Raw genomic sequence first — 14,466 nt, 5'->3', positions numbered from 1 at the left:
GGAGTTGACCGGTCGAAGATTATTGTGAGTAAATGAAATCTTAATTTATCAATTGTGCCACATGTATTAAAAGAAAATAAAATAAGATAAAGAGGGAAATAAAAGAAGTTAAAACGGCCGTAAACATATACAGTAAAAGCTACTTGATCATTTGTAATCTTTTGATGTTCTTTTAATTTGTATGAATTACATTCAGTATTATTACATTTTCTATACAATTTAACCAGGTTTTGTGATTTGCACCGCAAAATAATTTTAGTTTGTTAATATCTGATCTTAATTTGATAATTTGCTCACTTTTCCGTTTTTACGGTATCTATGTTTTGTGTACCGTTCTCCCCAGCTTCGGTTTATGACAAAACGTAGATAGGGAAGAAATCGTGATTTACCGTAGCAAAGCTGGGAGAAACGCAATAAACAAGTGACAGAGAGAGAGAGAGAGAGATATGTAAGCTATTGGGAAAAAGACGAAAATCAATGTGAAGGTTACGATTATATTTACAAGATTTTAACAACTACCAAAAAACACGATTTCAACCAAATGGCGACCGCTTTCCGGATTAAATTATAATAATCTTCCTACAATTGCTTTTACAATACCATTAGTTATACAGATAACGTGTTGAGTTTTGAATCTGATTAGCTTAGTGTCGACAGTCAATTTTCATCAGCTCATGCGCGACCACTATTAATTAGAAATAAAGAACAGGGATAGATAAAAACAAAAAGTGATGTAGATTTTTCATGTAAGTTAAGTAAATAGGTTTTGACTTGGAGAGCGACAGAGAGATTAATGTAGCTCATAAAAAATTTTCTTGTTGATTTTTAATGCTACATAGATGTGAGTGCATAGCAAACAGCTGATTGAGTACACACACACACACACATACATGTTTTGTATATGGTACTAGTTTATATCTGTGTTAATTTTATATTGAAGCACTTCGCAAAGTGAAACCTGAGTTGTGAATAAAAGAAGGATTGGTTGTTAATGGTCGTAATATCAAAATTCTTAGTGTTTCGTTTTCTAAGTACACGTTTCTTATTTTCATATTAAACTTAGACATTTATATTTTTGTACTTTGAATTAGTTGCTCGTAATTCATAACAATATGGAGGCTAGTGTTTTAGAACAATTTCAAGCAATGTCGACAGAGGAATTAGGGAAACAATTAGAAACCATTGCTCAGAAAATGGAAATGAATATTGGACGTGTAGGACAAAAAATAACTGAAACAGTAGGTAAATTTCAACAGTCTATAACAGAAGCCATTTGGGAGCGTAGGAAAGAGCGAATTGAATGCAAAAAGGAGACAGTTTACGTAATAATATCAAAGTAGCTAATAACTTCTTAACTGAGGTACGCTCTGAGATATTTAACGCGGCCAATCATGTTTAGTCACTGCCGAGTTTAAAAATCGTGTAGTGGAATGAAAAAAAGGTCTCAGTGGGTTCTATGAATACACGCGAAGGGCACAGGTTGAGTGTAGTCAAGCCAACAAAATACAACAGTGCAAGGAAGTGTAAGGCGGAAAAGAAACCGTAAATACTCTTGAATTCGAGCCGGCCCACTTTGTGGAACATATATGCCAAATAAACCAGAAAGTTGATTACAGTCAGGAAAAGAAAATGTGCAATGTAGAGATAGCGAGAAAGGAAGAATCGTTGTGTGTACCTGTAGACAATTATTCTTCTAATGTAATTGTTTTTCCGGCAAGGGATGCCAATATTTCACACATGATAAGCGCTAGCGTTGAGGTTGCGCGTATCCGCCCTCATGAAGAAGCCAGGGAAGGCTTGAGATATCAATTGTTGGTTTTGTGTGATAACGAAGTTACAATGTTGTCGGTTTTGTGTCGCCGGCATATGGTTTTGCACGACTTAACAAATTCAAATTTGTCTTTGTAACCGTGTTATGTCTAACGTGAGTTGCATTTTAGTGCTGCAAATCCATTCCGACTTTATCAGGTTTGAGTATTGTAAAAGGAAACGACTTTAAATTCACAGTTTAGAGTGTAGGCCCGCCAACCGAATTGTGTTTTACGTAGTGAACGTCTCGTACATAATCAATCGGTCGGAAATGTTTACCGTAAACAAGCGTGAAAGTAACACTTCCAACAAAGCGCACGCAGTCAAAAGTATATTTCCGTTACAGAGCCGAAATGTAACACCAAGGTTAAGAAGAAAAATAAGATAGCCAATGATACCCAGCTGAGTTTTCGTAATACATTAGTTAACGTAAACTCGATTTCGAGGAGCATAATCAGCAGAATTAAAATGAGCAGACGTGATCATAATATCAGTACATCAGATGCAACTTTTATTACTTTTCAGTTGCCAAAATGTGTGAATTTTCAAGCTAGTACTTCACTATTGCGAAATTGTAAAGAGCGAAAATTTAAGTGTAGGTCTACTAAAAATATAGAACAGTTGATTGCTCGTGATGATAACAATGTTCGTCGACCTCCACGTACAGCGTACTCGCAGCGCGCACAACCACGCATTAGGCGTGCAGTAGGAAATAAGTTGAGAATAAAAGAAAAGTGCTTTGGTACGCGTAACTCGGAACGAACTAAACTCGGTCAAAAACGAACTACATGCAAATTAAAGTCGAGCTTATTTTGAGGCAAACATGCGAAAAAAGTATACATCGACTCCGAAGATTACTAAAAAGCTTAAGCGAAAACACGTAAACATTGTATAGTAAACTACATGGCAAATGTAGTACTAGTAAGTGCAAACATAAAAAGAAATCCAATCGTCGTAAACGAAGGCGTGTCATTACGTGGAAATTTAGTAAATGCGCTGTAAAAAAAAGAAAAGTTTTGCAAATTAAAGAAACTAACTTGAAAAGTACACGGAAACGTGCTAAATTACAGCTTCAAATGTAACCGGCACAGATGGAAAATTAAAATCTTAGCGCAGAAAAAGCGTGAACTTCACCCGAACTCGGACTAAACCCCGAAGAGATGAGAAATCAGAAATACTGCATTTGACCTTTAAAATTTTTAGAGAATGAAAAAAGGATTATTGTTTATTTATTTGATTATTCCCTCGAATTTCGAAGGTTACTTTTCAAAGTATGTGCACACCGCCACTGACGCGCGTCCAAGGTACCATTAATATCGCTCTACAATCTGGTACGTTCACATAAATGTCATGTTTTATGATTTCCTTACAGCTTTTGGAGATGAAAGATGAATGTGGAAAGCAGAGGAAGGACAACATCGGAAATTTTAAACAGGAAATTTATTTAGGACGCAATTTTGGACTTAGAAATTGTAATAATACCCCAGCACTATATATCTTTCTCTCATAAAACCTTGGATTCATAGTCACCATCATGCTTTCCTAATGGAAGAAGCCTGCTTTCAAGAATGAAATGCAGCATAGACCATGTAGTTGTCTATGCTACTAAAAAATTTTGTTTGAAAGGCGGGATGTACTTGATAATATCGTATTTACGATAATATTCCTAATCTGGACAGTACAGGGCTAATTTATAAATAACGCTTCGCTGTCACTTTATGAGTACATCTTATTAACCCACAATGAAATTTAACCTAACATCGCTTTGAAATGAATCTAAATAATAATGATGTCAGTATACAGGAGTTCTATATAGAAGAACGAAAATCGTTTATAAAATACCCTTTTCAAAGGTACAACGAGAACATTATCTGATAAAATGCTGCTGCCCCATAACAAAAACTGAAACTAACGTTACTTAGAAATCGATTTGTAGTCATAATGACAACCCCTTTAAAGAAAACCCAAAAAGAAGAAACTGACGTCGGGCACATTTTTTAAAGATATTAAGATTCTATTTTGTATAAAAAAAAAAAAAACTTTGCATAGTTATTTTGTATTGATAAATCTATTCTTAATCTTCTATTCCAAAGCTTTTCTTAAATAAAAAATACAAAATCCTGCGGGACTTTTATCTATGGCCATTCTCACTTCTGTCTAAAATCTAAAAGCAGAGTGACAAAATTTATTTCACTCACCTAATAAGAAAGACGTAATATCAAATTACATTCACTGCAGTTAGAAGCAAAATAACTGGCAATAGCTGTTGAAGTTCGAAGGATGCTTCAAATAGAATGGTTAGGAAAATTTTCATTGTTTGTACCTGAGATATTCTTATATTCCTTTATATTCTCAAATAAGATCTCAATTCATTTCACTCGCCTAAAATAAATGAAACGATCTCAAATTATATCATCCGCAGAGCAGGAGCCGTTCTGATCACCAAGTTTGAAACAAGTTTAATGCTACGATCAAAATTAATTTCATTGTTTGTCACTACGGACATTAAAACTTCCTTCTTCATTAAAAAAAATACTGACGAGTTAAATGCCTTTTCGACTAGGAATAGCAGGATGTCAAATACATACTTCTGCGATAGGCTCTATTACCGACCTAAAGTGTGCAACTCTGACGCTTTCTTCATCGATTTGGTATTTCGTACATTAGTGTTGGAAGGCCTCACTTCAATTTTTACGGCTATATATGGCCGAGGAACTAGGACTGTTCACGTGATAATAACGTGCGTAGTGAATGTTCCTTTGAGTCTGATTTTCGGGACAATCACCACTTTCCACCTACGCACTTTTATAACTAAAAGCTTATTGGATAATAATTCTGGTCCGGACGCTAGGCGAGAACATCGGGTTTTTCACGGTTGGCCATATACAAGCTTTGGTTGCTAACTAGAACGCTCAGTGTGTGTGTGGTACGCGTGCCTGTTTGGACTTTGCAGAGCCCCACCAAGGCGAGTGTGATGCGTTATTTTTCAAAAGTAATAGAAGGAAGCGCTCCCCTTGGAAGGGTTGAGCTAAAGTGAAAGTTTAATTTTGTGAGTTATCTCAAATGAAGTAATATATACATATATAATACGTGCTAACATTCTCAAGTTTGTCTGTAATATCAGTTTTTACGTAATGAACGTTTGAGTTCGAATCGTCGAGTAACAGGAACTACCAGTATCAGTTAAGACTATCACTTACTTCTACCAGCGAAATTAACCTCCGTAGCTCCAAACTTAGCCTCCGCCCAAGGAACCTTCTGTGAACCTGTTATCTAGTGAATTCTACCCCAGGGCCCGAGTGATATCAGCTGACCGGTCGAAGATTAACTGTGAGTACTTAAAACATTGATTCGTTAATACATTTAAAAGCCACCACTTCGTTGAACGTACTCAAACAGAATTAAGAGAGGAAAGGTTAAAATAATCAAAGAACGTCAATAATAGTTTCTTGATTGCTTGTAATTTTCTGTGTCATTTTAATTGTATATTTCGTATCTAGGAATATTATACTTTTACATAGGTCTTGTGATTTATATTGTATAGTAATTCTTGTCCGTTGATACTTTTGTCAAAATCCACCGTTTATACATATTTTATTTTACGGTACTTATGTTTTATTGATCTGTGTGCCCAGCTTCGGTTTCAATAAGATATAAGTGCGGAAGTGATCGTGACCTGCCGTGGTAAAGCTGGGGTAAATGCAAATGAATATTTAGGTTTACAGAATTTCAACACCGGCAGGGAAAAACACGATCACAGCTGAGAGGAGCGCAACAAAAATTTGAATTGAAAAGGTCTTGAAATAGAACGAATTGAAACTTTCTTTATAGTTTCCAGCTAGGGATATTTTTACAAATTTCTAAATTGTACAAAGAACAAACTCTTAATTTGTTAAACTTAACTACTAAAAATGAAAATAAATAAATATTTTTTTTCCGTAAAGGTGGTTGTAGAATAGTTGCAAGTAAACGGTAAAATCCGAAACAAGTTAGGAAAATATTTCCAATGCTTATCTCCTAAAAAATTTTTTAGGATCTTACAGAACGAATGGGCCTAGATATGAATCAAACAATTTCTTACTTTTTTATTTATTTGGGACGTGTTTCCAAACTGTAGTGATTATTGATGTCATTTTCGATTTCGAGTGGTGAATGTTTTAAGAATTGTTATAAATATTTTTATACATCAATGGAATCATTATGTATTGTTCTGGATTACTCAATAGGTTATGATTATTAATATATATTTTTCGGTTATATCTTTTGCATGCTATAATAAACAAATGATACACAATACGAATTTTTTGCGCAGTATTAGATAAAAATTCTTATTATAATACTGTACAAACTTGTATTTTACCAGACGCCAGGCGAAATAACACTAGCTTCAGGGAAAAAATGCATATACAAAGAATTTTGAAATAAGAAACTGATAAGAATAAATAAAAAAACACATTCTTGCGAATTCCATGTCTATTCCCGGTACATTTGTAACTCCTTATCATAATTATAATAATAATTATTATTATAAAAATTAAGCAAAATAAATACTAATTAGATATACCTACTGCGCCAGAAAACTATGGATTCGATACTGATAGCGGCCCCATTTGATCATTTTTTCATCTCTACTCCTCCTAATACTTTGGGGTCTTTCACATCTATAGTACCCTTTTCCATAATGTTACTTATAAGTGTATATTAACTTGCTGTTATAAATTAGTATACGAATCGAGCTTGATACTCCTAACGTGATGACAGAGAGAGAGAGTAAATTAATAACATCTTCTTAGCACTTCCTCTTTCCCAGTTAAGGTTAACCAAATAATAATATATAATCTACTGTTTATTAAAAACTATGATGTCTTGCATAAAACTACTTTGAACTACCATAAGACGGGGTTACATTGCACATCGGGCGTTACTTTGAACAAAATTTTAAGAGAGTTTCAGTTTTCTGTTGGGAAAACCATGAGCAGTAAAGAGGAAGTTTCAACTGCCACCGTAAGATAGAACATGTAACTGTATTTTGGCTATAATGTTGGCGGTTAAATTCAGTTCCAATTACCGAGAAAGTTTGTTCTTGTAGAGGTATTGAAAGCAGTCACTGTAAAGGCTGATAAAATTTGAAAGATATCATCGATAAGAATTTGCATCAAAGTTAAGTTAGTTTCGTAGAATACTATCATGTATAGTGGTACTTTGAGGCAGTAGTTGAAATTGAAATGTGTAACGTTTTTTAAAGTCATAAAAAACGTAAAACTGGGAGGTGTTTCAGTCTCTACTCGCGGTTACTTTGCACCGGTCCAAGATAGCACTTAGATAGGAAATTATTATCACTGGAGCCTCCTGTGTTTTAAATTTAGGTAAATTTCCTATTTAGGTAGACGCAGGAATGAATTTGTTAGAAAATAAATTGTGAACAGTAGCGTATCCAGAAAAGTAGTTTGAGAGGGGCTTGATTCAAAAAGACTGTTTTTTTTGGGGGGGGGAGTGGGCTTGCAGCTTATACATGTAGGAATCACTAACAATAGATGTTTACGCAAATCTTTACTTTCAGTCAAACAGTGACTGCAATCGATTCATCTGATCCGGTTACCGGAGCAGTTTACGAATCGTTCCTAAACTGCTCCCGGAACTGGATCAAATGAATCGGTAACAGTTACTATCCGAGTCAAAGTAATGTACAATGTTAAGAATTATCCTGTAAGTACAAGGGCCAAAATGTTACTAAACACTATACCTAATCAATTCAGGTGAAGCGGTGACTATAATTCTACTGCTTTAATATTAATATCTAAATCTACTGCTTCCCCAACACCCTACTCAAGTACCATAAAAACATTTCAAAAACCAATATTTAGTCAAACCAGTACTATAAAGTTAACATAAGAAGGAATTAAAAAAGACACTCATCACTAATTATAAATCAGTGCAGCATCACGAGGAAAAATAAATTGCATCTCACCAAGATAATGGAACCACCAGGAACAAAACAAATATTTGTCAAATACTCAAATCCAAAGCAAATCAAGAATAAAAATAATATCAACTAAAAATGGAAAGCACTCACCGTTTCGCCATACCAGAACACTCATGAATAATGAACTCATAATTGATGATTCACGAAAAAATAAGATAGCAAGAACACATGCGCAATACTCAAGTTCACATTACTGAAAAATGTTCCTTTCCGCACAGACGTCGATTTATTAAAGCGAGCACACTAGGTATTATTACAAACATGACTTACAAATAAACACCCACTTTTACCATACGTCGGAAATATTTTCAGTTTTCGGCCATAACCATGACAGGTTTTCTCTAACTCAAATAAACCACACAATACTGGAAAGCGATATGAGTTAATATCCGAATCTAATACAAACTTATTTAAAAACGACAAGTTCAAATTAAATTTATGTTACGGTTTCTCAATCGCACTTGCTAACTCGATCGTCGCTATGAAACGAAAATTCAATAACCCGCTCACTGCATTCCACACATATAAGCAGACAAAACATGAGACGTCACAGTAACAAACTATTATATGACTACAGAGACACCTAGTGAGAAAAATATGAACTACCACCAATTTTTCAAAAAGGATGTCACACAAAAAACACGAACAGTTCCAACAAGTGACTCAGGCAGAAAGTTCCAGCAAGTGACTGAACCGATAAGAACCGATTAAAGTCACTGTTTCAGTCTAATTAAGTACTTGCCTTTAAAAAAGAATCATGCAATTTTGGGTCATGCAATCATGCAGCCTAAAAGTTACAAACCCCGTAAATCTTCCACTGATTACGGTTCAAATAATAAATTTGGACAAAAGGAATAACCAAATCAAATCAATTCACGAGGATCAATTTTCCTGTCCGTGATTTGGCACTTCTGTGGGACATATGCTAAACTATTAGAATGTGGTTCCTGAGTCGGTACCAGAAAATACATAATTTTCTTTACAAATATCGATAATTCAAACTAAGTACTGATACCGGTACCATCATTCTAAGATCAATATTATAAAATTCATGCAGTTTTCTGTAGAAAGTAAAATGTTTAAATACTGAAGGGAAAACATAGCATAGAAACGTATATTCAACATACTTTTTGTATGTTGTGCAAACTAACCCCACCATTAAAACATTACAATTTCAACAATTACATCAAAGTCCCATTATGCACACTAGTAGTCTACGAAACTGACTTAACATTGACGGTCTTTACAGTGACTGCTTTCCATACCAGTTCAACAACAAACCCTCCCGGTAATTAGAACTGATGCTGACCCCCAACATTAACGCCAAAACACAGTTACACGTTCTATCTTACAGGGTAGTTGAAACTTCATGTTTACTGTTCATGGTTTTACCGACAGAGGACTGTGAAACTCTTTTCATATTTTGTTGGTAGTAATGCCCGATGTGCAAAGTAACCCCTTGTTACGGTAGCTAGTAACAACTAGTGATGGGTAAATTCCCGGGAAGTTATTTTTAGGGAATATTCCCCAGAAGATTCCCAAAATGGGAATTTATCCGAGAATTTATGTACAATCAGAAAGAAAATTGCATTCTATTACTATATTATGATTTCAAAGTTGAATTAATTTTTATATCACAGCATATTATGACTGTTGTCCTAAGAGGATTCTTTAAAATATATATTCTGAACGGTACTATGTTACTTTATAACAGTTTATTATATTTAGAGAGTAGGCATAAATGTATATTTATTTACAAAATGTTCTATCAATTAAATACGTGTGAAAAAATTATATAGTAAATTATATAGTAATAATTTAAATTTATAAATGTTAAACATACATATTTATGTTCACAAAATTTGCAAGATACTTACTTATCTTTATATTTTAGCACGTAACATTGCCTTACACGACCTTTCATTCTACCTATTTCTCGAAATTCCATACGTTAATTCACATGTAAAAGAAGTCCGAGTACCTCTTCGGAAATTCGAGTCACAGAGAGAAGACCGACATCTATTACTAACGGTGGTTCAGGGTTTATTAATAGTACTTCATCTCTATTTCTACATAATTCTAAATTACATTACAAAATGTTTTTTTTTTTTTTTCATCATTTGTAAATTAATACTTTGCTAATTTTGGCTGTTCTTTAGCATTGGGGGCCAGCTTTTGCACCTACTTTTTTGCGATATTCTATTCCGTTGCGGCTGTTTTATAGTTTCATACGTTATATTACGTTACCAACATTAAATTCAAACATATTTGCAGACCGAGCGTTTGCGAATGAAGGCGGATTAGAGCCCCGCATGGCACGTTGTTTTCTATCTTCTTTACCAACAGTTCACGTTCTTTTCTCCCATAAATCACTTCCACTTACTTACTGTTTTGTATAAATCCCCTACTGCCCTAAAAAAATGGGCTGGATTTTTTTTTTTTTTTTTTTGACTACTTGAACATCACTATCAACTCATTTCTTCCGTAAATCATACTATTTTTTGCTAGCTTTGGCCCCTCAATACTAAACAATTACTTTACCTTTTAGTAAAAATGGAAATGGAACTTAAAAAATCATATTATTAGTTATATAAAGTACGTCAAATAATTTTATATTTTTAACCTCCAAATTCTTTAAAACCTAGAATTAAATCATAATATATTAAAACAAATTAATTAGTCACATGGTTCTTATAATTTGGAAAATAAAGTAAAGAAATGGAAATAAATTCCTTCCCGGGAATTTATAGGCCAGGGAAAAAAACCGGGAATATTCCCATTTTTTAAATTCCTTCCCACCGGGAATATTCCCACTGCCCATCACTAGTAACAACTGTAAGCGAAATGAAATATCAAAATTGAATATGGCAAATCATAACACGGAACTAGAAAAATGTTCGGGAATGAAGTAATCCATATAATTAAGAAGTTACGTCCATAATATATTGTGTTACTTCGGAACACAAATATACAAGCAAAGAAAGAATTTGAGGATGTTACCTATAAAATAATTAGGAACGTACAAGAACGCATTCAACACGTAATTGATATAAGTTATCCTAAATACAGAATTTTGCGTATCCTCGTTTACAAACATTCTGCGTAATGTCCTAATCTACATAGCAATCTTACTTTTACCGGCCATCTAGCACATGCTGGTTAGCGTTGTTTTTACAATAATTTATATATCATATACGTTCACTAAGCCCCTATATTGAGAAATGGAGGTCCATACCCTAGAAATGATTCCTGAGAATGTAAAAACTCGACTTCCTTGAAAGAAATGAGTGCAGCTATGAAGTGGATTGATGTATGGACCTCTACAATTAATGGACATTCATTGTTGGTTAAAATATTCTTTATCTTGTATTTTGCTTATGTCTTTCGAAGCCCTCCGGAAAAATGAGACTAGACCCATTTGAGCTAAATCCTAAGTAAAAATACAAACGTCCATAGCTTTTGTTCCAATATAATACATTCCACGTTTAGATTTGGAAAATTTTAGGATAATTACCATTCTCACGATTTGTTATTTTACATAAGTCTCTATATAAATAAACGAGTGGAGGACAAAATCCAAGCGGACAAAATCCAAGCTAAATTCTGGTAAGATGGACAAAATCCAAGCGGATAAAATCCAAGTAACAGTATCATGTGCGTAGCTGTGGTATGTGCCTGTGAACACCCTAATTAAATTGTATGTTTGTTTCTTTCTTCAATTGTCATGCATTCTAAAGTTTTATCAGCAATTCTTCAATTTATTGAAATAACATCTCATTTACTTTTAAAGGACTTAAAATCCAATAAAATATGAAAGATTGTCACAGTAAGACTGCAGATGAGCTTTAATTACTCATAAAATATTCTGGCTACTGCTAGAACATGCCCAGGTGGATCCAATTTAGGGTGATCAGAAATATTTTGCTAAAAAGAGTATATTCACATAAATAACCAGAAAATGAAAGCACTGACTTGCTAAATCAGAGATAACAAATAACAGCAAAGCAGCCCAGTCTTAAAAAGAGTACACTTACGTAATTCTATTCTATTCATTAAGAATTAAAGTAGAAATAAAATTAAAAAGATATAATTTAGATTTAAAAAAAAATTACTTCCCTACCCTCAAAGTATTTACATCAGTTACACTTTTGAAAATAACCAATAATATATACATTTTCATTTAGTTTGTCTAGACACATTTTCACATTTCGATTTTCTAGATAGCACTTTTACATTATTTAATTCACACACATTATTATATTATTGAAAATACACACTTATGAGATGTTATTTCAATAAATTGAAGAACTACAGATAAAACTTTAGAATGCATGACAATTGAAGAAACAAACACACAATTTAATTAGGGTGTTCACAGGCACATACCACAGGCTACGCACATGATACTGTTACTTCGATTTTATCCGCTTGGATTTTGTCCGCCTTGCCAGAATTTAGCTTGGATTTTGTCCTCTTGGATTTTGTCCGCGCCCCTAAATAAACAGTATCGTCGTGCACCCATATTTTAAATATGTGCAACAATTAGTGAGAAATGTGTAATCAATAATAAAGAAATAATTATATATTATCAAGATATATATATTATCAAGATATATATATTATAATATATAAAATATATATTATAAAGAAATAATTATATATTATATATTAAATAATTATTTATTATATAATAATATAAATAATTATATTTTATCAAGCTATGAACTACATAAAATTTGTATGAGTGGTATCGATCTTACTATTACTTTTATTTGGTATACAGCTAGTCTATGTGTGCCATGCCATTTCCAAATTGTAGGTTACTAACTTACGTTCGAGATATCTCGTATACCTAAATATTTCTCGTGAAGTATTGCTTTTAACCAACAAAGTTTCCGAACGCATGTAACCGTATTATCAATCTGAACCAGTTAGTATATGCAAAATTGAACATTACCTTTCTGGCCGAACTGAATTTAAACTTTTTTTTGTTAATTGTTGGGAGTCATCAGAGTACGACGCAAAAGTCTCCTGAACCACTATTTTTCTTAGCGTTTCTATATTACTTTCAAATACAGGATCTTCTTCTACTGCTAATTCTGATTTCACCCTATCAACGTTTAGTTTGACATCCAAAGAACACATAGTTGTATCCTTGTCCATTGTCTCCTCTCCTTCCGTTGTAGATAATATTAACTCTTTGTTGTCAGTCATCAGTTCGTAGGTCCACCCTTTCCCTTCGAGTGGATCTTCCTGAGGTAAGTCATAAGCAATTTCTTCTTTGCACATCAATTCCACCTTAAAAGACGCCTCACCAGCCATTGTGAATTGAAATATAATAAGAATTTAACACTTCTTATATTTCCCTTATATTTTATGTTGCCAGTGTTGTTAACGAAATGATTTACAAAAACGTTCACAACAGCGTTGCCAGACTCACAGTTCGGGATTATTCAAAACCTGATCGAAATAATGCTAGATTCGGTCAAATTATGCTAGATCCTCATAATTACTAATTCAGGAGTTTTAAAAGGAAAAAAAAAAAACGAAGTTGAGATACGATAACGTAACTTAAAATACGCAGAGCGCAAGAATGCGTGGATAGAACTCAATACTTCACGCAACAAAGCTTTAACTCAATAAACTAATGCAGCCGTTGCCAGACTCAATGGCGTATATATCGTATAAATGAATTCAAAGTGTTCATTCACATATTTTGAAAGAAAATTACCTCGCAGCATAAGCGGAGTTGGGAATTGTCTGCTGGGGGGCAGATTTTTGGTTAGTCTCGGACCTTTCATTTCAGGAATAATGATGGTCATGAAGTCAGAAATAAAGATGGTGAAGTTGTCAAAAAGTTGGGGGGAGAATGGCTCCCATAGCTTCGCTCATGTCTCGCAGTTAAAGGATTAGAAAACCCTGGGTGGATCCCCCCCCCCCAAAAAAAGAAAAGAAAAAGCCCAAAGGCGTATCTAACTTCGGAAAATAATACTGCCTGTATGGTTTACCGGCTGTATGAATCAATGGGAAAGTATACATTTCTGCCGTTCTTTTTCTTCCTACGACCAACTTCTTTCACATCTCCAAGTTTTACGGCTTTCTAATAAACTTGCTCAAATTATGCTAGATTTGGACAGGATGCTAAAAGCAAGATGCTAGATGCTAAAGATATGCAAAATATGCTAGATCTAGCATCATTATGCTAGATCTGGCAACGCTGGTTCACAAAAGCAACTTTACATTTCCAATCTTCTTCTTCTGCAGTTGCTTATTTCCTTATCCACGACGCTCTCGGGGCAATTGTATGTTTGTTTGTAGCAAGCATCACAAAAGTTTTGCATAATATCATTACCACTGTATTGAACATGAATATCGGCAATTTAGAAAGGTAATTAAACGTGTAAAAGGTAATGATTTGAATAGTTGAAAAATGATAAAAAAAGTAACAAGATGGGTACAAAGTCATAAAACAGATAGAAAGTAGTTAGTATGATAATGTAAAAATACGTGAAAAAAGTGGGGATGCGCCACAGGACCGACACTTCACAGGATCGACACGGCATACGACCGACAATTCAGCTCAGAAACCTGTTTCGGTGCTGTGCCGTGTCGATCCTGTGCCGTTTCGGTCCTATGCCGTGTCGATCCTATGCCGTTTTGGTCCTATGCTGTGT

General features: G+C 34.0%; 1 protein-coding gene across 1 annotated transcript in view; it reads right to left on the bottom strand.

Moving 5' to 3' along the window:
* LOC145682365 (uncharacterized) overlaps positions 1 to 13,233 on the bottom strand; it is a 44,952-nt gene extending 31,719 nt beyond the window's left edge. The window contains exon 1 of the mRNA XM_081753940.1: positions 12,750 to 13,233. Within this exon, the coding sequence (XP_081610066.1) occupies positions 12,750 to 13,114 (365 nt within the window). The 5' untranslated portion in view covers positions 13,115 to 13,233. The remainder of the gene's footprint in view (positions 1 to 12,749) is intronic.
* Positions 13,234 to 14,466: the final 1,233 nt, after the last annotated feature.

Source organism: Thermobia domestica, chromosome 3 (assembly GCF_964235325.1).
Source record: "Thermobia domestica chromosome 3, izTheDome1.hap1.1, whole genome shotgun sequence".
NCBI classification, from domain to species: domain Eukaryota; kingdom Metazoa; phylum Arthropoda; class Insecta; order Zygentoma; family Lepismatidae; genus Thermobia; species Thermobia domestica.
This window is presented reverse-complemented; position numbering and strand designations above follow the sequence as displayed.